At 45.6% G+C, this 23,498-nt stretch overlaps 1 protein-coding gene across 4 annotated transcripts in view; it reads left to right on the top strand.

Annotated features, from left to right (window-relative positions):
- Positions 1–23,498, top strand: part of LOC109891731 (transcription factor RFX3-like) — a 49,147-nt gene that overhangs the window by 19,108 nt on the left and 6,541 nt on the right. Inside the window, exons 2-16 of one of the 4 annotated variants that reach the window (XM_031826374.1) lie at positions 2,315–2,415; positions 2,572–2,663; positions 4,282–4,549; positions 5,469–5,543; positions 13,190–13,371; positions 15,440–15,559; positions 16,003–16,127; positions 16,432–16,547; positions 16,939–17,054; positions 19,054–19,352; positions 19,461–19,558; positions 19,702–19,851; positions 20,088–20,296; positions 20,417–20,570; positions 20,697–20,739. In XM_031826374.1, coding sequence (XP_031682234.1) covers positions 2,320–2,415; positions 2,572–2,663; positions 4,282–4,549; positions 5,469–5,543; positions 13,190–13,371; positions 15,440–15,559; positions 16,003–16,127; positions 16,432–16,547; positions 16,939–17,054; positions 19,054–19,352; positions 19,461–19,558; positions 19,702–19,851; positions 20,088–20,296; positions 20,417–20,570; positions 20,697–20,739 — 2,143 coding nt within the window. In that variant the 5' untranslated portion in view covers positions 2,315–2,319. Of the gene's footprint in view, positions 1–2,314; positions 2,416–2,571; positions 2,664–4,281; positions 4,556–5,468; positions 5,544–13,189; positions 13,372–15,439; positions 15,560–16,002; positions 16,128–16,431; positions 16,548–16,938; positions 17,055–19,053; positions 19,353–19,460; positions 19,559–19,701; positions 19,852–20,087; positions 20,297–20,416; positions 20,571–20,696; positions 20,740–23,498 lie in introns of all 4 variants that reach the window. The other 3 variants (XM_031826373.1, XM_031826376.1, XM_031826375.1) reach the window with 3 other exon arrangements.

Raw genomic sequence — 23,498 nt, 5'->3', positions numbered from 1 at the left:
CCGGTTAATTAGGGACGATTTTCAAGTTTTCATAACAATCGGAAATCTGTATTTTTGGGCGCCGATTTGCCGTTTTTTTAAAATATTATTTTATTATTAAAAAAAAAAACTTTTAACTAGGCAAGTCAGCTAAGAACACATTCTTATTTTCAATGACGGCCTAGGAACGGTGGGTTAACTGCCTCGTTCAGGGGCAGAACGACAGATTTTCACCGTGTCAGCTCGGGGGTTCCATTCTTGCAACCTTACAGTTAACTAGTCCAAAGCAATAACGACCTGCCTCTCTCTCGTTGCACTCCACAAGGAGACTGCCTGTTACGCGAATGCAGTAAGCCAAGGTAAGTTGCTAGCTAGCATTAAACATATCTTATAAAAAACAATCAATCCTAATCACTAGTTAACTACACATGGTTGATGATATTACTAGATATTATCTAGCATGTCCTGCGTTGCATATAATCTGACTGAGCATACAAGTATCTGACTGAGCGGTGGTAGGCAGAAGCAGGCGCGTAAACATTCATTCAAACAGCACTTTCGTGCGTTTTGCCAGCAGCTCTTCGTTGTGCGTCAAGCATTGCACTGTTTATGACTTCAAGCCTATCAACTCCCGAGATGAGGCTGGTGTAACCCGAAGTGAAATAGCGTTTCAAATGTCACTCCTCTGAGCCTTCTAGTAGTTGTTCCCCTTGCTCTACATGGGTAACGCTGCTTCGTGGGTGGCTGTTTTCGGTGTTGCTGGTTCGAGCCCAGGGAGGAGCGAGGAGAGGGAGGGAAGCTATACTGTTACACTGGCAATACTAAAGTGCCTATAAGAACATCTAATAGTCGCAAGGAATATGAAATACAGATGGTATAGAGGGAAATAGTCCTATAATTCCTGTAATAACTACAACCTAAAACTTCTTACCTGGGAATATTGAAGACTCATGTTAAAAGGAACCACCAGCGTTCATATGTTCTCATGTTCTGAGCAAGGAACTGAAACGTTAGCTTTCTTACATAGCACTTTTACTTTCTTCTCCAACACTTTTTGTTTTTTGCATTATTTAAACCAAATTGAACGTTTCATTATTTACTTGAGGCTAAATAGATTTTTTTAATGCATTATATTAAGTTAAAATAAGTGTTCATTCAGTATTGTTGTAATTGTCATTATTACAAATAAATAATTAAAATTTGGCCAATTTAATCTGTATTGGCTTCTTTTTTTTCTTCATCCTTTTTCACCTTTATTTAACCAGTTAGGCAAGTTGAGAACAAGTTCTCATTTACAATTGCGACCTTTTTGGTCCTCCAATAATCTGTATCGGCGTTGAAAAATCATAATCGGTCGACCTCTACTTCAGACGGGCATGTATAGGTGCTTTCTTGAGCAGGGGGACCTTGCGGGCGCTGCAGGATTTCAGTCCTTCACGGCGTAGTGTATTACCAATTGTTTTGTTGGTGACTATGGTCCTAGCTGCCCTGAGATCATTGACAAGATCCTCCGGTGTAGTTCTGGGCTGATTCCTCACCGTTCTCATGATCATTGCAACTCCACGAGGCGAGATCTTGCATGGAGCCCCAGGCCGAGGGAGATTGACAGTTCTTTTGTGTTTCTTCCATTTGCGAATAATCGCACCAACTGTTGTCACCTTCTCACCAAGCTGCTTGGCGATGGTCTTGTAGCCCATTCCAGCCTAGTGTAGGTCTACAATCTTGTCCCTGACATCCTTGGAGAGCTCTTTGGTCTTGTCCATGGTGGAGAGTTTGGAATCTGATTGATTGCTTCTGTGGACAGGTGTCTTTTATACAGGTAACAAACTGAGATTAGGAGCACTCCCTTTAAGAGTGTGCTCCTAATCTCAGCTCGTTACCTGTATAAAAGACACCTGGGAGCCAGAAATATTTCTGATTGAGAGGGGGTCAAATACTTATTTGATGTGCATTTTCTGGATTTTTTTGTTGTTATTCTGTTTCTCACTGTTCAAATAAACCTACCATTAAGATTATAGACTCAACATTTCTTTGTCAGTGGGCAAAGGTACAAAATCAGCAGGGGATCAAATACTTTTTTCCCTCACTGTATAATAATAATATTGTATGTAATATTGATTTTATACTCCCAGACACACCTTTTCATGAATTGTTCTGGTACTGTATATGCAAACCAAATTGAGAAGAAGGTTGCTTGTAGAGTTCGTTGCAGTGGAGTTTGTTTAGCCACTGTGGTGCTAGGCCAGAGTTCAGAGCTTGTGGCTTGCTATAGTCCCCTCCATCTATGGCTCTGGTCGTACCCAGTTGACCAATGTATCCTCTCTCTCTTCTGCAGGCGCCATGCAGACCCCTGAGGCAGGCGCTGAATCCGCCTCCACTGTCCACACCGCTGTGCCTGTGCAGCCTGCAGGCTCCGCCCAGCAGGTGTCCTCTCAGGTGTGTGTGTGTGTGTGTGTGTGTGTGTGTGTGTGTGTGTGTGTGTGTGTGTGTGTGTGTGTGTGTGTGTGTGTGTGTGTGTGTGTGTGTGTGTGTGTGTGTGTGTGTGTGTGAGAAAGTGAGATTTGTATCTAACGCTTCACTGTGTTGTTGCAGGCCCAGACTGTTCAACAGGTTCAGCATGTATACCCAGCACAACAGGTGCAGTACGTGGAGGAGAACAGTGGCGTCTATACCAACGGGAACATGTGAGTGTTTCGTGTTGTTCACCCATTTTTTGCCACCCCTCTGCTGCAGTGGCACTATACATAGTTGCTTTAATGTATTCTCTGTCGTCAATGGCAACAGCTAAAGTCACTTCACAGCAGCATTTCTGCCACACAAACATGGCAGGGGCAGTACAAGCACAGTGAAGTACTGTTTGGATATGTGCAGTCACCTGGAGATGACCAGGAGTATCTAGAAGTGCTACGGAGTCTTCTCCTGGGCTTGGGGGACAGGATACACTCTACTGACTAGCCCAGGCTGTGCCTGTCCCATAGTGACAGACACACAGTCACAGACAGACAGCGGTCTCTGAGGGAGGGGCTCAGGGAGGGGTACAGCCCGGCTAACAGGCGAGCTGAACACAGACTCACTTCAGGGCAGAACAAGTGAGCTGAGCACACACTTACACACAATCTATTTGAGTCTGTTAACTGTTTGTTAGTACCACATTCTTGTCTCCTCCACAGAAGTAGACTGAAAAGAGTACAGTAATGTCTTCTACATGAAAAAGGGCAGTGGATATTTCTTACAGTTCAGATGATTTGTCAACAAGAATCATGCCTCTGCCCCAAACTTTAAAAGTGCAGTAACTGCAGTCAACTTTATTTTGGACACAGTAACCGCAGAATAAAAAGTGTTATTTTGGACACAGTAATCGCAGAATAAAAAGTGTTATTTTGGACACAGTAACCGCAGAATAAAAAGTGTTATTTTGGACACAGTAATCGCAGAATAAAAAGTGTTGTTTTGGACACAGTAATCGCAGAATAAAAAGTGTTGTTTTGGACACAGTAATCGCAGAATAAAAAGTGTTGTTTTGGACACAGTAATCGCAGAATAAAAAGTGTTGTTTTGGACACAGTAATCGCAGAATAAAAAGTGGTGTTTTGGACACAGTAATTGCAGAATAAAAAGTGTTATTTTGGACACAGTAATCGCAGAATAAAAAGTGTTGTTTTGGACACAGTAATCGCAGAATAAAAAGTGTTGTTTTGGACACAGTAATCGCAGAATAAAAAGTGTTGTTTTGGACACAGTAATTGCAGAATAAAAAGTGTTATTTTGGACACAGTAATCGCAGAATAAAAAGTGTTATTTTGGACACAGTAATTGCAGAATAAAAAGTGTTATTTTGGACACAGTAATCGCAGAATAAAAAGTATTATTTTGGACACAGCACTGCAATTTGTTTTCGTACGATCAGAGTTCTGGCATAGGTCTTATAAAGGGTTGAGAGAGAATATGTTTCTGGTACACGTGAATTGAGACCTGCTATCATAAAGGGAGTTGTGTCAAGCCACTGAAGGGTGCCATTATATCAGAGGCCAGGTTAATGGAGTGACTGCAGTCAAGACGACAAACACAGAAATCTCTGTCAGCATGGCCACTCCTCAGGTGATTTGAGTAACTATGGAAACTCCACTTTCAATAACACAGGAATATTGCATGCCCACGAAGGCTCAGAATGGTACCGCTAATTCACATCCAATAAGCACTCTAGCACTCTATTGAAACTTGCCTTTATGTAAAGGGCAATTATCTTGAACCTATTGCTCTGGGGGGAAATGTGTAACTTTTTCCTCCACTATTTTTGCCCAGACGGACATACTCGTACTCCGAGCCCCAGCTGTACAGCCAGAACAGTGGAGGGAGCTACTTTGACACGCAGGGCAGCTCATCCCAGGTGTCCACGGTGGTGTCATCCCATGGCATGGCCAACAACGGAGGGGGGAACGGGGGGCTGACCATGGGTCTGGCTGGGGGGCAGATCATCAGCAGCTCTGGGGCCTACCTCATCGGGGGCAACACCATGGATAACTCTGCCCCCCACCCAGCAGCCCAGACCACCCGAGCCTCCCCGGCCACTGTGAGTGTACGGCCCCCCTCTACTTACTATTCTCTGTCCCTCCCGGTCTCTCCCTCTCTGTCCCTCTTTGTCCCTGTCTGTCCCTGTCTGTCCCTCTGTCTGTCCCCGTCGGTCCCTGTCCCTCTCCCTGTCCGTCTCTGTCCCTCCCTGTCTGTCCCTGTCTGTCTTTGTCCCTGTCTGTCCCTGTCTGTCCCTCTGTCTGTCCGTCCCCATCTGTCCCCGTCTGTCCCTGTCCCTCCCTGTCTGTCCCTGACGGCCAGGCCACTCTCTTCTGCCTGTCATAATGCATATCTGAAGCCTTTCTTCAGTAACTATAGCACCACTTAGCTACTTCATGTCGGTGTCTGAGAATGTCTGTAATTGTGTTGTCTCCCTATTTCCTGTGGTCTTCTCAGCTAGTACTTCAGTTTTCTATAGTCATCTACCCATCCAGTACTGTGAAACGGAATTTCCTCTTGTGTTGTGTTTTAGCTGAGGTGTAAATAAATAGTAATCTCCTCCATAATATTTGTTGGTTCTGCTTTGCTGTGTAGCGAAGCGTTTAGACTTGAGTGCAGTCCACCGCAGTGGATCTGTGCTACCTTCCGGTGGCTGAATATGGTAGTTTCACAATATGGTAGTTTCACAATATGGTAGTTTCACAACTTCTGAGATAATTTCTTATATTATTGTGGTGTTAACTTTTTTCATTGTTTTGCTTGACTTTCAAAAGAAGAAGTATGTCCATGTACAGACAGAGACAGTAAATTGAATTTAAGTTTAAACTGGCTTCGCAAAGCAGTGCTTTTAGGAGTAATTTTGGTGATGCTTGCTTTAGGATCTGTCCTGGATTTTCTGTGTGTCAGTATTTTCATTGTTCCACTGCAACTTCGTCCTTTGTTGTTTTTCCTTCCATTTTTTTTGCTCCTTGGTTAATCAGATTGAAATGGCGATTGAGACGCTCCAAAAGACTGAAGGTTTATCCAGTCAGAGAAGCTCACTACTCAACAGCCATGTAAGTCACCACTCTAAACGCCTCACCTTGCCTGCATAGCTGTGCTCTCTCTCTTCCAGAATCTCCAGCTCGCTCTCTCTTTTAGTATCTCCAGCTCTCTCTCCCCCTCTTCTAGTATCTCCAGCTCTCCCTCTCTTCTAGTATCTTCAGCTCGCCTTCTCTTCTAGTATCTACAGCTCTCTCTCTCTTCTACTATCTACAGCTCTCCCTCTCTTTTAGTATCTACAGCTCTCCTTCTCTTCTAGTATCTACAGCTCTCCCTCTCTTCTAGTATCTACAGCTATCCCTCTCTTCTAGTATCTCCAGCTCTCCCTCTCTTCTAGTATCTACAGCTCTCTCTCCCTCTCTTCTAGTATCTCCAGCTCTCCCTCTCTTCCAGTATCTACAGCTCTCCCTCTTTTCTAGTATCTACAGCTCTCCCTCTCTTCTAGTATCTACAGCTCTCCTTCTCTTCTAGTATCTACAGCTCTCCCTCTCTTCTAGTATCTACAGCTCTCTCTCCCTCTCTTCTAGTATCTCCAGCTCTCCCTCTCTTCTAGTATCTCCAGCTCTCCCTCTCTTCTAGTATCTACAGCTCTCCCTCTCTTCTAGTATCTACAGCTCTCCCTCTCTTCTAGTATCTACAGCTCTCCCTCTCTTCTAGTATCTCCAGCTCTCCCTCTCTTCTAGTAACTACAGCTCTCTCTCCCTCTCTTCTAGTAACTACAGCTCTCTCTCCCTCTCTTCTAGTATCTCCAGCTCTCCCTCTCTTCTAGTATCTCCAGCTCTCCCTCTCTTCTAGTATCTCCAGCTCTCCCTCTCTTCTAGTATCTCCAGCTCTCCCTCTCTTCTAGTATCTCCAGCTCTCCCTCTCTTCTAGTATCTACAGCTCTCTCTCCCCCTCTTCTAGTATCTCCAGCTGTCCTTCTCTTCTAGTATCTACAGCTCTCCCTCTCTTCTAGTATCTACAGCTCTCTATCCCCCTCTTCTAGTATCTCCAGCTGTCCTTCTCTTCTAGTTTCTACAGCACTCCCTCTCTTCTAGTATCTACAGCTCTCCCTCTCTTCTAGTATCTACAGCTCTCCCTCTCTTCTAGTATCTACAGCTCTCCCTCTCTTCTAGTATCTACAGCTCTCCCTCTCTTCTAGTATCTACAGCACTCCCTCTCTTCTAGTATCTACAGCTCTCTCTCCCTCTCTTCTAGTATCTACAGCTCTCTCTCCCTCTCTTCTAGTATCTACAGCTCTCCCTCTCTTCTAGTATCTACAGCTCTCTCTCTCTTCTAGTACCTACAGCTCTCCCTCTCTTCTAGTATCTCCAGCTCTCTCTCCCTCTCTTCTAGTATCTACAGCTCTCCCTCTCTTCTAGTATCTCCAGCTCTCCCTCTCTTCTAGTATCTCCAGCTCTCCCTCTCTTCTAGTATCTACAGCTCTCCCTCTCTTCTAGTATCTACAGCACTCCCTCTCTTCTAGTATCTCCAGCTCTCTCTCCCTCTCTTCTAGTATCTCTAGCTCTCCCTCTCTTCTAGTATCTACAGCACTCCCTCTCTTCTAGTATCTCCAGCTGTCCTTCTCTTCTAGTATCTCCAGCTCTCTCTCCCTCTCTTCTAGTATCTCTAGCTCTCCCTCTCTTCTAGTATCTACAGCTCTCTCTCCCTCTCTTCTAGTATCTACAGCTCTCTCTCCCCCTCTTCTAGTATCTCCAGCTCTCCCTCTCTTCTAGTATCTTCAGCTCGCCTTCTCTTCTAGTATCTACAGCTCTCTCTCTCTTCTACTATCTACAGCTCTCCCTCTCTTTTAGTATCTACAGCTCTCCTTCTCTTCTAGTATCTACAGCTCTCCCTCTCTTCTAGTATCTACAGCTATCCCTCTCTTCTAGTATCTCCAGCTCTCCCTCTCTTCTAGTATCTACAGCTCTCTCTCCCTCTCTTCTAGTATCTCCAGCTCTCCCTCTCTTCCAGTATCTACAGCTCTCCCTCTTTTCTAGTATCTACAGCTCTCCCTCTCTTCTAGTATCTACAGCTCTCCTTCTCTTCTAGTATCTACAGCTCTCCCTCTCTTCTAGTATCTACAGCTCTCTCTCCCTCTCTTCTAGTATCTCCAGCTCTCCCCCTCTTCTAGTATCTCCAGCTGTCCTTCTCTTCTAGTATCTACAGCACTCCCTCTCTTCTAGTATCTACAGCTCTCCCTCTCTTCTAGTATCTACAGCTCTCCCTCTCTTCTAGTATCTACAGCTCTCCCTCTCTTCTAGTATCTACAGCTCTCCCTCTCTTCTAGTATCTACAGCTCTCCCTCTCTTCTAGTATCTACAGCTCTCCCTCTCTTCTAGTATCTACAGCACTCCCTCTCTTCTAGTATCTACAGCTCTCTCTCCCTCTCTTCTAGTATCTACAGCTCTCTCTCCCTCTCTTCTAGTATCTACAGCTCTCCCTCTCTTCTAGTATCTACAGCTCTCTCTCTCTTCTAGTACCTACAGCTCTCCCTCTCTTCTAGTATCTCCAGCTCTCTCTCCCTCTCTTCTAGTATCTACAGCTCTCCCTCTCTTCTAGTATCTCCAGCTCTCCCTCTCTTCTAGTATCTACAGCTCTCCCTCTCTTCTAGTATCTACAGCACTCCCTCTCTTCTAGTATCTCCAGCTCTCTCTCCCTCTCTTCTAGTATCTCTAGCTCTCCCTCTCTTCTAGTATCTACAGCACTCCCTCTCTTCTAGTATCTCCAGCTGTCCTTCTCTTCTAGTATCTACAGCTCTCCCTCTCTTCTAGTATCTCTAGCTCTCCCTCTCTTCTAGTATCTACAGCTCTCTCTCCCTCTCTTCTAGTATCTACAGCTCTCTCTCCCTCTCTTCTAGTATCTACAGCTCTCCCTCTCTTCTAGTATCTACAGCTCTCTCTCTCTTCTAGTACCTACAGCTCTCCCTCTCTTCTAGTATCTCCAGCTCTCTCTCCCTCTCTTCTAGTATCTACAGCTCTCCCTCTCTTCTAGTATCTCCAGCTCTCCCTCTCTTCTAGTATCTACAGCTCTCCCTCTCTTCTAGTATCTACAGCACTCCCTCTCTTCTAGTATCTCCAGCTCTCTCTGCCTCTCTTCTAGTATCTCTAGCTCTCCCTCTCTTCTAGTATCTACAGCACTCCCTCTCTTCTAGTATCTCCAGCTGTCCTTCTCTTCTAGTATCTCCAGCTCTCTCTCCCTCTCTTCTAGTATCTCTAGCTCTCCCTCTCTTCTAGTATCTACAGCTCTCTCTCCCTCTCTTCTAGTATCTACAGCTCTCTCTCCCTCTCTTCTAGTATCTCCAGCTCTCCTTCTCTTCTAGTATCTACAGCTCTCTCTCCCTCTCTTCTAGTATCTCCAGCTCTCCTTCTCTTCTAGTATCTACAGCTCTCCCTCTCTTTTAGTATCTCCAGCTCTCTCTCCCTCTCTTCTAGTATCTCCAGCTCTCCCTCTCTTCTAGTATCTACAGCTCTCCCTCTCTTCTAGTATCTACAGCTCTCTCTCCCCCTCTTCTAGTATCTCCAGCTGTCCTTCTCTTCTAGTATCTACAGCTCTCCCTCTCTTCTAGTATCTACAGCTCTCTCTCCCCCTCTTCTAGTATCTCCAGCTGTCCTTCTCTTCTAGTATCTACAGCACTCCCTCTCTTCTAGTATTTTCAGCTCTCTCTCCCTCTCTTCTAGTATCTACAGCTCTCCCTCTCTTCTAGTATCTACAGCTCTCCCTCTCTTCTAGTATCTACAGCTCTCCCTCTCTTCTAGTATCTACAGCTCTCCCTCTCTTCTAGTATCTCCAGCTCTCTCTCTCTTCTAGTACCTACATCTCTCCCTCTCTTCTAGTATCTACAGCACTCCCTCTCTTCTAGTATCTCCAGCTCTCTCTCCCTCTCTTCTAGTATCTCCAGCTCTCTCTCCCTCTCTTCTAGTATCTACAGCTCTCCCTCTCTTCTAGTATCTACAGCTCTCCCTCTCTTCTAGTATCTACAGCTCTCCCTCTCTTCTAGTATCTACAGCTCTCCCTCTCTTCTAGTATCTACAGCTCTCCCTCTCTTCTAGTATCTACAGCACTCCCTCTCTTCTAGTATCTACAGCTCTCTCTCCCTCTCTTCTAGTATCTCTAGCTCTCCCTCTCTTCTAGTATCTACAGCACTCCCTCTCTTCTAGTATCTCCAGCTGTCCTTCTCTTCTAGTATCTACAGCTCTTTCTCCCTCTCTTCTAGTATCTACAGCACTCCCTCTCTTCTAGTATCTCCAGCTGTCCTTCTCTTCTAGTATCTACAGCTCTCCCTCTCTTCTAGTATCTACAGCTCTCTCTCCCTCTCTTCTAGTATCTACAGCACTCCCTCTCTTCTAGTATCTCCAGCTCTCCTTCTCTTCTAGTATCTACAGCTCTCTCTCCCTCTCTTCTAGTATCTCCAGCTCTCCTTCTCTTCTAGTATCTACAGCTCTCCCTCTCTTTTAGTATCTCCAGCTCTCCTTCTCTTCTAGTATCTACAGCTCTCCCTCTCTTCTAGTATCTCCAGCTCTCCCTCTCTTCTAGTATCTCCAGCTCTCCCTCTCTTTTAGTATCTCCAGCTCTCCTTCTCTTCTAGTATCTCCAGCTCTCCTTCTCTTCTAGTATCTACAGCTCTCCCTCTCTTCTAGTATCTCCAGCTCTCCTTCTCTTCTAGTATCTACAGCTCTCCCTCTCTTCTAGTATCTCTAGCTCTCCCTCTCTTCTAGTACCTCCAGCTCTGTCTCTTCTAGTACCTCCAGCTCTCTCTCTTCTAGTATCTCCAGCTCTCTTTCTTCTAGTATCTCCAGCTCTCTCTCTTCTAGTATCTCCAGCTCTATCTCTCTCTTCTAGTATCTCCAGCTCTCTCTCTTCTAGTACCTCCAGCTCTCTCTCTTCTAGTACCTCCAGCTCTCTCTCTTCTAGTACCTCCAGCTCTCTCTCTTCTAGTACCTCCAGCTCTCTCTCTTCTAGTATCTCCAGCTCTATCTCTCTCTTCTAGTATCTCCAGCTCTATCTCTCTCTTCTAGTATCTCCAGCTCTATCTCTCTCTTCTAGTATCTCCAGCTCTATCTCTCTCTTCTAGTATCTCCAGCTCTATCTCTCTCTTCTAGTATCTCCAGCTCTATCTCTCTCTTCTAGTATCTCCAGCTCTCTCTCTTCTAGTATCTACAGCTCTCCCTCTCTTCTAGTATCTCCAGCTCTCCTTCTCTTCTAGTATCTCTAGCTCTCCCTCTCTTCTAGTACCTCCAGCTCTCTCTCTTCTAGTACCTCCAGCTCTCTCTCTTCTAGTACCTCCAGCTCTCTCTCTTCTAGTATCTCCAGCTCTCTCTCTTCTAGTACCTCCAGCTCTCTCTTCTAGTATCTCCAGCTCTCTCTCTCTTCTAGTATTTCCATTTCTCCCTCTCTTCTGGTATCTATAGCTCTCCTTCTCTTCTAGTATCTCCAGCTCTCCCTCTCTTCTAGTATCTCCAGCTCTCCCTCTCTTCTAGTATCTCCAGCTCTCCCTCTCTTCTAGTATCTCCAGCTCTCCCTCTCTTCTAGTATCTACAGCTCTCCTTCTCTTCTAGTATCTACAGCTCTCCCTCTCTTCTAGTATCTACAGCTCTCCCTCTCTTCTAGTATCTACAGCTCTCCCTCTCTTCTAGTATCTACAGCTCTCCTTCTCTTCTAGTATCTACAGCTCTCCCTCTCTTCTAGTACCTCCAGCTCTCTCTCTTCTAGTACCTCCAGCTCTCTCTCTCTTCTAGTATCTACAGCTCTCCCTCTCTTCTAGTACCTCCAGCTCTCCCTCTCTTCTAGTATCTACAGCTCTCCCTCTCTTCTAGTATCTACAGCTCTCCTTCTCTTCTAGTATCTACAGCTCTCCCTCTCTTCTAGTATCTACAGCTCTCCCTCTCTTCTAGTATCTACAGCTCTCCCTCTCTTCTAGTATCTACAGCTCTCCCTCTCTTCTAGTACCTCCAGCTCTCTCTCTCTTCTAGTACCTCCAGCTCTCTCTCTCTTCTAGTATCTACAGCTCTCCCTCTCTTCTAGTACCTCCAGCTCTCCCTCTCTTCTAGTATCTCCAGCTCTCCCTCTCTTCTAGTATCTCCAGCTCTCCCTCTCTTCTAGTATCTCCAGCTCTCCCTCTCTTCTAGTATCTCCAGCTCTCCTTCTCTTCTAGTATCTCCAGCTCTCCTTCTCTTCTAGTATCTCCAGCTCTCCCTCTCTTCTAGTATCTCCAGCTCTCTCCCTCTCTTCTAGTATCTCCAGCTCTCTCCCTCTCTTCTAGTATCTCCAGCTCTCTCCCTCTCTTCTAGTATCTCCAGCTCTCCTTCTCTTCTAGTATCTCTAGCTCTCCCTCTCTTCTAGTACCTCCAGCTCTCTCTCTTCTAGTACCTCCAGCTCTCTCTCTTCTAGTACCTCCAGCTCTCTCTCTTCTAGTATCTCCAGCTCTCTCTCTTCTAGTACCTCCAGCTCTCTCTTCTAGTATCTCCAGCTCTCTCTCTCTTCTAGTATTTCCATTTCTCCCTCTCTTCTGGTATCTATAGCTCTCCTTCTCTTCTAGTATCTCCAGCTCTCCCTCTCTTCTAGTATCTCCAGCTCTCCCTCTCTTCTAGTATCTACAGCTCTCCCTCTCTTCTAGTATCTCCAGCTCTCCCTCTCTTCTAGTATCTCCAGCTCTCCTTCTCTTCTAGTATCTACAGCTCTCCCTCTCTTCTAGTATCTACAGCTCTCCCTCTCTTCTAGTATCTACAGCTCTCCCTCTCTTCTAGTATCTACAGCTCTCCTTCTCTTCTAGTATCTACAGCTCTCCTCTCTTCTAGTACCTCCAGCTCTCTCTCTTCTAGTACCTCCAGCTCTCTCTCTCTTCTAGTATCTACAGCTCTCCCTCTCTTCTAGTACCTCCAGCTCTCCCTCTCTTCTAGTATCTACAGCTCTCCCTCTCTTCTAGTATCTACAGCTCTCCTTCTCTTCTAGTATCTACAGCTCTCCCTCTCTTCTAGTATCTACAGCTCTCCCTCTCTTCTAGTATCTACAGCTCTCCCTCTCTTCTAGTATCTACAGCTCTCCCTCTCTTCTAGTACCTCCAGCTCTCTCTCTCTTCTAGTATCTACAGCTCTCCCTCTCTTCTAGTACCTCCAGCTCTCCCTCTCTTCTAGTATCTCCAGCTCTCCCTCTCTTCTAGTATCTCCAGCTCTCCCTCTCTTCTAGTATCTCCAGCTCTCCCTCTCTTCTAGTATCTCCAGCTCTCCTTCTCTTCTAGTATCTCCAGCTCTCCTTCTCTTCTAGTATCTCCAGCTCTCCCTCTCTTCTAGTATCTCCAGCTCTCTCCCTCTCTTCTAGTATCTCCAGCTCTCCCTCTCTTCTAGTATCTCCAGCTCTCCCTCTCTTCTAGTATCTCCAGCTCTCCTTCTCTTCTAGTATCTCCAGCTCTCTCTCTCTCTCTTCTTGTATCTCCAGCTCTCTCTCTCTCTCTCTTCTAGTTTCTCCAGCTCTCTCTCTGTCTCTCTTGCTCTCTTTCACTCTGTGGTGATGGGGATGCCTCCTGTGCTCTGATTGAAAATGTTCACTCCTTTAGTTAATTGTGCTTTTAATGCCAGATCAGTGGGTGATGGTATTTTACAGACAAGTGGGGGAGGGTGACACATGGGACTATCTGCTAGTGACATACATGTGTGTAATTGACACCATACACCCCCCCTCCCAGCTGCAGTGGCTCCTGGATAACTATGAGACAGCGGAGGGGGTGAGTCTGCCTCGCTCCACCCTCTACAACCACTACCTGCGCCACTGCCAGGAGCAGAAGTTGGACCCGGTCAACGCTGCTTCCTTTGGCAAACTCATCCGCTCCATCTTCATGGGGCTCCGCACGCGTCGCCTGGGCACACGGTAAGCTACTGAGAGAACAGACACGCTCTAGTATTGACCTCTCTCTCTCTCCTCTTCTTCTAGCCTATCTCTACATCACCAGTCCTCCAGTCCTGCTCTCTCTTCTCTTCTACTATCCTATCTCTACGTCTCCAGTCCTACTCTCTCTCCTCTTCTACTATCCTATCTCTACATCTCCAGTCCTGCGCTCTCTCCTCTTCTACTATCCTATCTCTACATCTCCAGTCCTACTCTCTCTCCTCTTCTACTATCCTATCTCTACATCTCCAGTCCTACTCTCTCTCCTCTTCTACTATCCTATCTCTACGTCTCCAGTCCTGCTCTCTCTTCTACTATCCTATCTCTACATCTCCAGTCCTACTCTCTCTCCTCTTCTACTATCCTATCTCTACGTCTCCAGTCCTACTCTCTCTCCTCTTCTACTATCCTATCTCTACGTCTCCAGTCCTACTCTCTCTCCTCTTCTACTATCCTATCTCTACGTCTCCAGTCCTACTCTCTCTCCTCTTCTACTATCCTATCTCTACGTCTCCAGTCCTACTCTCTCTCCTCTTCTACTATCATATCTCTACGTCTCCAGTCCTCCAGTCCTGCTCTCTCTCCTCTTCTACTATCCTATCTCTACGTCTCCAGTCCTACTCTCTCTCCTCTTCTACTATCCTATCTCTATATCTCCAGTCCTACTCTCTCTCCTCTTCTACTATCCTATCTCTATATCTCCAGTCCTACTCTCTCTCCTCTTCTACTATCCTATCTCTACATCTCCAGTCCTACTCTCTCTCCTCTTCTACTATCCTATCTCTACATCTCCAGTCCTACTCTCTCTCCTCTTCTACTATCCTATCTCTACATCTCCAGTCCTGCGCTCTCTCCTCTTCTACTATCCTATCTCTACATCTCCAGTCCTACTCTCTCTCCTCTTCTACTATCCTATCTCTACATCTCCAGTCCTACTCTCTCTCCTCTTCTACTATCCTATCTCTACGTCTCCAGTCCTGCTCTCTCTTCTACTATCCTATCTCTACATCTCCAGTCCTACTCTCTCTCCTCTTCTACTATCCTATCTCTACGTCTCCAGTCCTACTCTCTCTCCTCTTCTACTATCCTATCTCTACGTCTCCAGTCCTACTCTCTCTCCTCTTCTACTATCCTATCTCTACGTCTCCAGTCCTACTCTCTCTCCTCTTCTACTATCCTATCTCTACGTCTCCAGTCCTGCTCTCTCCTCTTCTACTATCCTATCTCTACGTCTCCAGTCCTACTCTCTCTCCTCTTCTACTATCCTATCTCTACGTCTCCAGTCCTGCTCTCTCTCCTCTTCTACTATCCCATCTCTACATCTCCAGTCCTGCTCTCTCTCCTCTTCTACTATCCTATCTCTACATCTCCAGTCCTGCTCTCTCTCCTCTTCTACTATCCTATCTCTACATCTCCAGTCCTGCTCTCTCTTCTACTATCCTATCTCTACATCTCCAGTCCTGCTCTCTCTCCTCTTCTACTATCCTATCTCTACATCTCCAGTCCTGCTCTCTCTCCTCTTCTACTATCCTATCTCTACATCTCCAGTCCTGCTCTCTCTCCTCTTCTACTATCCTATCTCTACATCTCCAGTCCTGCTCTCTCTCCTCTTCTACTATCCTATCTCTACATCTCCAGTCCTGCTCTCTCTCCTCTTCTACTATCCTATCTCTACATCTCCAGTCCTACTCTCTCTCCTCTTCTACTATCCTATCTCTACGTCTCCAGTCCTCCAGTCCTGCTCTCTCTCCTCTTCTACTATCCTATCTCTACATCTCCAGTCCTGCTCTCTCTTCTACTATCCTATCTCTACATCTCCAGTCCTACTCTTTCTCCTCTTCTACTATCCTATCTCTACATCTCCAGTCCTGCTCTCTGTATCTCCTCGAACTCCTGCAGTTGAGTATTTCCCTTTTCCTTGGCCTTTATTCTTTTCCCGTCTGTCTTCATTAGGATTTCTCGTTTGGTATTACAGCATGTTTTTGATTGGTGTAGTGTTCTTCAGTACTGAGAACAGTTAGCTGATCGTTCCTGACTGTGTGTGTTGCAGAGGGAACTCGAAGTACCACTACTATGGGATCCGGTTGAAGCCGGACTCTCCTCTCAACAGACTGCAGGAGGACATGCAGTACATGGCCCTCAGACAGCAGCCTGTCCAACAGAAACAGAGGTACAACACACACACACACATACAGGCTTTCATAGACACACATACAGGCTTTCACACACACACATACAGGCTTTCATAGACACACATACAGGCTTTCACACACACACATACAGGCTTTCACACACACACACACACACACACACACACACACACACACACACACACACACACACACACACACACACACATACACAGGCTTTCACACACACACACACACACACACACACACACACACACACACATACACAGGCTTTCACACACACACACACACACACACACATACACAGGCTTTCACACACACACACACACACACACACACACACACACACACACACACACACACACACACACACACACACACACACACACACACACACACAGGCTTTCATACACACACACACACACACACACATACAGTACTGACTGAGGCATTGTTATTGTAGGTTTAAGCCGATGCAGAAGGTTGATGGTGTATCTGGGGAGAACTTCTCAGGCGGAGGCCAGCACACCCCCAGTGCAGCGGAGCAGACTGTCATCGCACAGAGCCAGCACCACCAGCAGTACCTGGGTGAGTGAGCAGTGTGTATGCTTACTAACTGACTTGCAGCGTCAATAGATTGATAGCGTTTGATGCTCCCAGATGGTCTATTTATTGACAGTTTGTTTGATAGTAAGTGCTCCTCTGATGAGTTCTGTAAGCAGTCTCCTAAGTGTTCCCCTGTCGGTTATACCCTGCACTGAACCATTGATACCATTTTCTCAGCCTTTAGCATTTCCTTGTTAAATATCTACCCTGTTTGTTTCTCTGCTTTTTACTGGACTGATAACGTGAGTTGTTGTTGACCTTGGTTTCCATGTGTCCCTCCTGACAGACACATCGCGGGCCCTGCCAGACTTTGTGGAGCTGGACCTGGGAGAGACCAACGGTGACAACGTCAGCCCAGACGACATCAAAGCTCTCCAGTCACTCTACAGAGAGCACTGTGAGGTCAGAGATGATCCATCACCTCTAACAACATTTCACATCAAAGTTTTGTATTATGCTAAATGTGCAAATGAATGGGAGCTTTCTTTGGCATGCATGATATTTCCAAGTCTTCATCTCCACTAATCAAATCAAATTTTATTGGTCACATACACATGGGTAGAAGATGTTATTGCGAGTGTAGCAAAAATGCTTGTGCGTCTAGTTCCGACAGTGCAGTATCTAACAAGTAATCTAACACTTCTCCAACAACTACCTAATACACACAAATCTAAAGGGGTGAATGAGAATATGTACATGTAAGTATATGGGTGCACACCAGATCATCCATGCTAATCAGAATGACTGTGAAGGAGCATTGTGTGATGTTGACCATGTCGTGTGTCTCTTGCAGGCCATTCTGGATGTGGTGGTCAACCTCCAGTTCAGTCTAATAGAGAAGCTGTGGCAGACTTTCTGGCGCTATTCTCCTTCTGACTCAGTGGAGGGCGCCACCATCACAGAAAACAGGTCCTCTCTCTGTCTCTCTCTCTTCTCTTCTCTCTCTCTCTCTGTTTCTCACACACACTCTCTCTCACTCGTTATCTCTCCCTCTCTCTTGTTGTCATTAATCATTGTCCATTAGGGATGGATCGAGATTTACAAAATGGTTACCTGGAGGAAAATGGGAGAGGGTCATGCTTTTTAAATTTCAGTCAAAGGAAAGGTTTAGTATATATTTTTTGTATGTAGTCCAGGGGAGGGTCAGGTAATGTGTAATTGATGAAATTTAAATATTTCTCAGTGTGTATCAGTTTTCTGTGTGTATCAAGAATGGTCCACCACCCAAAGGACATCCAGCCAACTTGACACAACTATGCGAAGCACTGGAGTCAACATGGCATCCCTGTGGAAAGCTTTCAACACCTTGTAGAGTCCATGCCCCAATGAATTGAGTCTGTTCTGAGGACAAAAGGGGGCGGGGTGCAACTCAATATTAGGAAGGTGTTTCTAATGTTTGGTATACTCAGTGTATACCTGATGCCACCCCTCACCTCTGATTCTCCGCTGGGCGCCCAATATCAAGTACGCCTATAGGCTATTTAGTGTGGTCTCAATCAAATGATCCATAGCCTATAGGCTACAAAGTCCATGCTCGGAGAAGCATAAGGCAAGTTATATCTGTGAGATAACTGCTGGGATGGTGTAAATAAAACTAGGCTGCATTACACCCTGTAATGGATATTCCAACCTTGAGTCCCGGTCTGTTCTGCTCTTGCTGATCAAAAATGTTTTTGTGAGCTGTCTAACCAATGGCTGTGCTGTGTAGGGCTACGGTGGCAGTTCAGGAGGAGAGTCAAAGGCTTTTCCAAAGAAAGTCTTTGACTAGGCATAGTCCCAAAAATTCACTAGCTTGCATACCGACTACCTTGTTACTACTAAGCTATGTGGAATTGTTTTAAGATCATACCAAGGATCATTTTGCGATTTGATTTTGAATTTTAAGACCCCTTGAAGTATCCCAAAAATGATTTGATGGATAACATTTTGTGGCCTTACTGATATTAGCCCATAGAAATGCATTGAATAACAGATTCACTACATGGAACAACAGATAGTCCCCCCCCCCAAATACATCTAAAGGAAGTTTGTTCTGAAGGATCTGTCCTACATCTGAGAGGTAAGAAAGATCAGGAAACAAGATTTTTTACATGTATTTAATCACTTATTTTAGGCACTAAACTGTCTCCATATACACTGTACTTCCGTAAATTGTTTCAACTGGTAGCGGGGGACCGTCAGACGAATCTTGAGGCTTGTGTGCATCTTAGAGCAAAACCAACATGTTCGTGAGAGTCTCACCTTTACATAGAGAGGTCATATTTGTGTGTAGCCCAAACTGTAGCCCACAATTCCTGCGTTTGCCATGTAATGCTTACAGGTCTGTCTGTCCAAGAAATGAGGATAAACGGCAGAATGTTCTCTGCTATCCACTTTGTTTTAATTATTATTTGGGGTATAGGGGAGGGTCACTTTTTTTAAGAGTTCAGGGAGGGTTTAGGTCAAATATATTTTGCTGAAGGGAGGGCCATCCATTTTCATTTCAGAGAGGTCTGATTTTCTCCATGTAAATCTTATTATAAATAACTTTAACTTCCTTAAAACAGATGTCCATTAGAGAAATATGTCCATTAGAGAAATATGTCCATTAGAGAAATATGTCCATTAGAAACATATTTCATTATAGTAAACCTAAACTCTTCATCCTCTTGAATGCTTCAAATATCCTTTTGATAAGGAAATGTTTCAAATGTCTTCCAAATGGACAGATGTCTTTTGATTGGAGAGATGTAATGTGTCAAAAGTCAACCCCATCCCCGGACAGTAGGGCCAGTGAGATTGAGATGAATCTGACCCAGTATATGAGAGTATGTGTAACTCTTGAACCTGGTCTCCACAGTGGTGAGAGTGAGGTCAATCTGACCCAGTATATGAGAGTATGTGTAACTCTTGAACCTGGTCTCCACAGTGGTGTGAGTGAGATTGAGGTGAATCTGATCCAGTATATGAGAGTATGTGTGACTCTTGAACCTGGTCTCCACAGTGGTGAGAGTGAGGTGAATCTGATCCAGTATATGAGAGTATGTGTAACTCTTGAACCTGGTCTCCACAGTGGTGTGAGTGAGATTGAGGGCCGTCTGCCCTGCTGCAGACTGCTGGTGCTCTGTAGGAACGAAGCTGTGCTCAAGTGGATGAGTTCCTGTGACCACCTGATGTACCAGGCCCTAGTGGAGATCCTCATCCCTGATGTCCTCAGACCCATCCCCAGTGAGTGGCTGTCACACACAAGCACTTTCTCACTCGTCCTTAGTTGGATATCAGAATTCAAATGTTGGTCATTAAATAGACTGCTGTGCTTTGTATCTGTCCCTCTAGGTGCCTTGACTCAAGCCATCCGCAACTTTGCCAAAAGCCTGGAAGGCTGGCTCAACAATGCCATGAACACCATTCCACAGAGAATGATCCAGACCAAGGTAAAAACACACCTTACTTACACACATTTTTACAAATCAACTTAAATGGCCTATTTTTGTATTATTTTCTTTGATCCTGACTTTCCCGTTTTATCTGTTCGTTTTTATCTGATTCTAATTGGCTGCTGTTTGATTGGCTGCAGGTTGCCGCTGTTAGTGCCTTTGCTCAGACGCTGCGTCGCTACACTAGTCTGAACCACCTGGCCCAGGCAGCACGCGCCGTGCTGCAGAACACCTCCCAGATCAATCAGATGCTCAGTGATCTCAACCGCGTCGACTTCGCCAACGTGCAGGTCCGTCTGTCCCTCTGGCTGTCCGTCCCTCCGTCCGGCTGTCTGGCTATGGTTTTGTTTGATTGTCTGTGTATTTATTTAGAGGGATACATCTGTCCATTGTATTGCCATCTGTCCTCATCTGTTAGTCCTCTCTCTGCTTGAATTAGCTGTTTATTTCATCAAAGGATGTGTGTGGATCTGTGTATTTGCAAGTCCACACTGACCCGTCCCATCTCTCTCGTCTCTCTCTTTAGGAGCAGGCGTCGTGGGTGTGTCAGTGTGAGGAGGGTGTGGTTCAGAGGTTAGAGCAGGACTTCAAGGCCACTCTGCAGCAGCAGAGCTCTCTGGAGCAGTGGGCTGCCTGGCTGGACAACGTGGTCACCCAGGTCCTACAGCCCTTCGAGGACAGGCCCAGCTTCCCCAGGGCGGCACGACAGTTCCTGCTCAAGTGGTCCTTCTACAGGTCAGCTACTGTACCGTCCATCGAAATAGAATAATTTCTATGTTTTTGCCCTCTTACCCAATTTAAGTAGTGTGTTGTATTGTTTATCATATTCATTGTTCCTGTTCATCTCTTTTTCAGCTCCATGGTGATTCGGGACCTGACCCTGCGCAGCGCGGCCAGTTTTGGCTCGTTCCACCTGATCCGCCTGCTCTACGACGAGTACATGTTCTACCTGGTGGAACACCGCGTCGCCCAGGCAACCGGTCAGACACCTATCAGTGTCATGGGAGAAGTAAGGGCCAGAAGAAATGAACACGTTATATATATATATATAGACACACACACATAATTGTAACAGTCCCATTACTCTTGGGCTCAGTTTCAGTATGGTTTCTGTGTGATGTTTATTGTATTGCAGTTCGATGACCTCAACGCCATGTCACCTGCTAACATAGATAAAGGTAAGCCAACCCCAAGCTGTCTCTACAGGCTCTGTAGGTTTCTGTGTCTACAGGCTAAGTCTCTGTAGGTTTCTGCGTCTACAGGCTAAGTCTCTGTAGGTTTCTGTGTCTACAGGCTAAGTCTCTGTAGGTTTCTGTGTCTACAGGCTAAGTCTCTATAGGTTTCTGTGTCTACAGGCTAAGTCTCTGTAGGTTTCTGTGTCTATAGGCTAAGTCTCTGTAGGTTTCTGTGTCTACAGGCTAAGTCTCTGTAGGTTTCTGTGTCTACAGGCTAAGTCTCTGTAGGTTTCTGCGTCTACAGGCTAAGTCTCTGTAGGTTTCTGTGTCTACAGGCTAAGTCTCTGTAGGTTTCTGTGTCTACAGGCTAAGTCTCTGTAGGTTTCTGTGTCTACTGCTAAGTCTCTGTAGGTTTCTGTGTCTATAGGCTAAGTCTCTGTAGGTTTCTGTGTCTACAGGCTAAGTCTCTGTAGGTTTCTGTGTCTATAGGCTAAGTCTGTAGGTTTCTGTGTCTACAGGCTAAGTCTCTGTAGGTTTCTGTGTCTACAGGCTAAGTCTCTGTAGGTTTCTGTGTCTACAGGCTAAGTCTCTGTAGGTTTCTGTGTCTACAGGCTAAGTCTCTGTAGGTTTCTGTGTCTACAGGCTAAGTCTCTGTAGGTTTCTGTGTAGGTTTCTGTGTCTACAGGCTAAGTCTCTGTAGGTTTCTGTGTCTATAGGCTAAGTCTCTGTAGGTTTCTGTGTCTACAGGCTAAGTCTCTGTAGGTTTCTGTGTCTACAGGCTAAGTCTCTGTAGGTTTCTGTGTCTACAGGCTAAGTCTCTGTAGGTTTCTGTGTCTATAGGCTAAGTCTCTGTAGGTTTCTGTGTCTACAGGCTAAGTCTCTGTAGGTTTCTGTGTCTACAGGCTAAGTCTCTGTAGGTTTCTGTGTCTATAGGCTAAGTCTCTGTAGGTTTCTGTGTCTACAGGCTAAGTCTCTGTAGGTTTCTGTGTCTACAGGCTAAGTCTCTGTAGGTTTCTGTGTCTACAGGCTAAGTCTCTGTAGGTTTCTGTGTCTACAGGCTAAGTCTCTGTAGGTTTCTGTGTCTACAGGCTAAGTCTCTGTAGGTTTCTGTGTCTATAGGCTAAGTCTCTGTAGGTTTCTGTGTCTACAGGCTAAGTCTCTGTAGGTTTCTGTGTCTATAGGTTAAGTCTCTGTAGGTTTCTGTGTCTACAGGCTAAGTCTCTGTAGGTTTCTGTGTCTACAGGCTAAGTCTCTGTAGGTTTCTGCGTCTACAGGCTAAGTCTCTGTAGGTTTCTGGGTCTACAGGCTAAGTCTCTGTAGGTTTCTGCGTCTACAGGCTAAGTCTCTGTAGGTTTCTGTGTCTACAGGCTAAGTCTCTGTAGGTTTCTGTGTCTATAGGCTAAGTCTGTAGGTTTCTGTGTCTACAGGCTAAGTCTCTGTAGGTTTCTGTGTCTACAGGCTAAGTCTCTGTAGGTTTCTGTGTCTACAGGCTAAGTCTCTGTAGGTTTCTGTGTCTACAGGCTAAGTCTCTGTAGGTTTCTGTGTCTACAGGCTAAGTCTCTGTAGGTTTCTGTGTCTACAGGCTAAGTCTCTGTAGGTTTCTGTGTAGGTTTCTGTGTCTATAGGCTAAGTCTCTGTAGGTTTCTGTGTCTACAGGCTAAGTCTCTGTAGGTTTCTGTGTCTACAGGCTAAGTCTCTGTAGGTTTCTGTGTCTACAGGCTAAGTCTCTGTAGGTTTCTGTGTCTATAGGCTAAGTCTCTGTAGGTTTCTGTGTCTACAGGCTAAGTCTCTGTAGGTTTCTGTGTCTACAGGCTAAGTCTCTGTAGGTTTCTGTGTCTATAGGCTAAGTCTCTGTAGGTTTCTGTGTCTACAGGCTAAGTCTCTGTAGGTTTCTGTGTCTATAGGCTAAGTCTCTGTAGGTTTCTGTGTCTACAGGCTAAGTCTCTGTAGGTTTCTGTGTCTACAGGCTAAGTCTCTGTAGGTTTCTGTGTCTACAGGCTAAGTCTCTGTAGGTTTCTGTGTCTACAGGCTAAGTCTCTGTAGGTTTCTGTGTCTACAGGCTAAGTCTCTGTAGGTTTCTGTGTAGGTTTCTGTGTCTACAGGCTAAGTCTCTGTAGGTTTCTGTGTCTACAGGCTAAGTCTCTGTAGGTTTCTGTGTCTATAGGCTAAGTCTCTGTAGGTTTCTGTGTCTACAGGCTAAGTCTCTGTAGGTTTCTGTGTCTACAGGCTAAGTCTCTGTAGGTTTCTGTGTCTACAGGCTAAGTCTCTGTAGGTTTCTGTGTCTACAGGCTAAGTCTCTGTAGGTTTCTGTGTCTACAGGCTAAGTCTCTGTAGGTTTCTGTGTCTATAGGCTAAGTCTCTGTAGGTTTCTGTGTCTACAGGCTAAGTCTCTGTAGGTTTCTGTGTCTATAGGTTAAGTCTCTGTAGGTTTCTGTGTCTACAGGCTAAGTCTCTGTAGGTTTCTGCGTCTACAGGCTAAGTCTCTGTAGGTTTCTGGGTCTACAGGCTAAGTCTCTGTAGGTTTCTGCGTCTACAGGCTAAGTCTCTGTAGGTTTCTGTGTCTACAGGCTAAGCCTCTGTAGGTTTCTGCGTCTACAGGCTAAGTCTCTGTAGGTTTCTGCGTCTACAGGCTAAGTCTCTGTAGGTTTCTGTGTCTACAGGCTAAGTCTCTGTAGGTTTCTGTGTCTACAGGCTAAGTCTCTGTAGGTTTCTGCGTCTACAGGCTAAGTCTCTGTAGGTTTCTGCGTCTACAGTACATAGAG

The sequence above is a fragment of the Oncorhynchus kisutch genome, linkage group LG6 (genome assembly GCF_002021735.2).
Source record: "Oncorhynchus kisutch isolate 150728-3 linkage group LG6, Okis_V2, whole genome shotgun sequence".
Lineage (NCBI taxonomy): Eukaryota > Metazoa > Chordata > Actinopteri > Salmoniformes > Salmonidae > Oncorhynchus > Oncorhynchus kisutch.
This window is presented reverse-complemented; position numbering and strand designations above follow the sequence as displayed.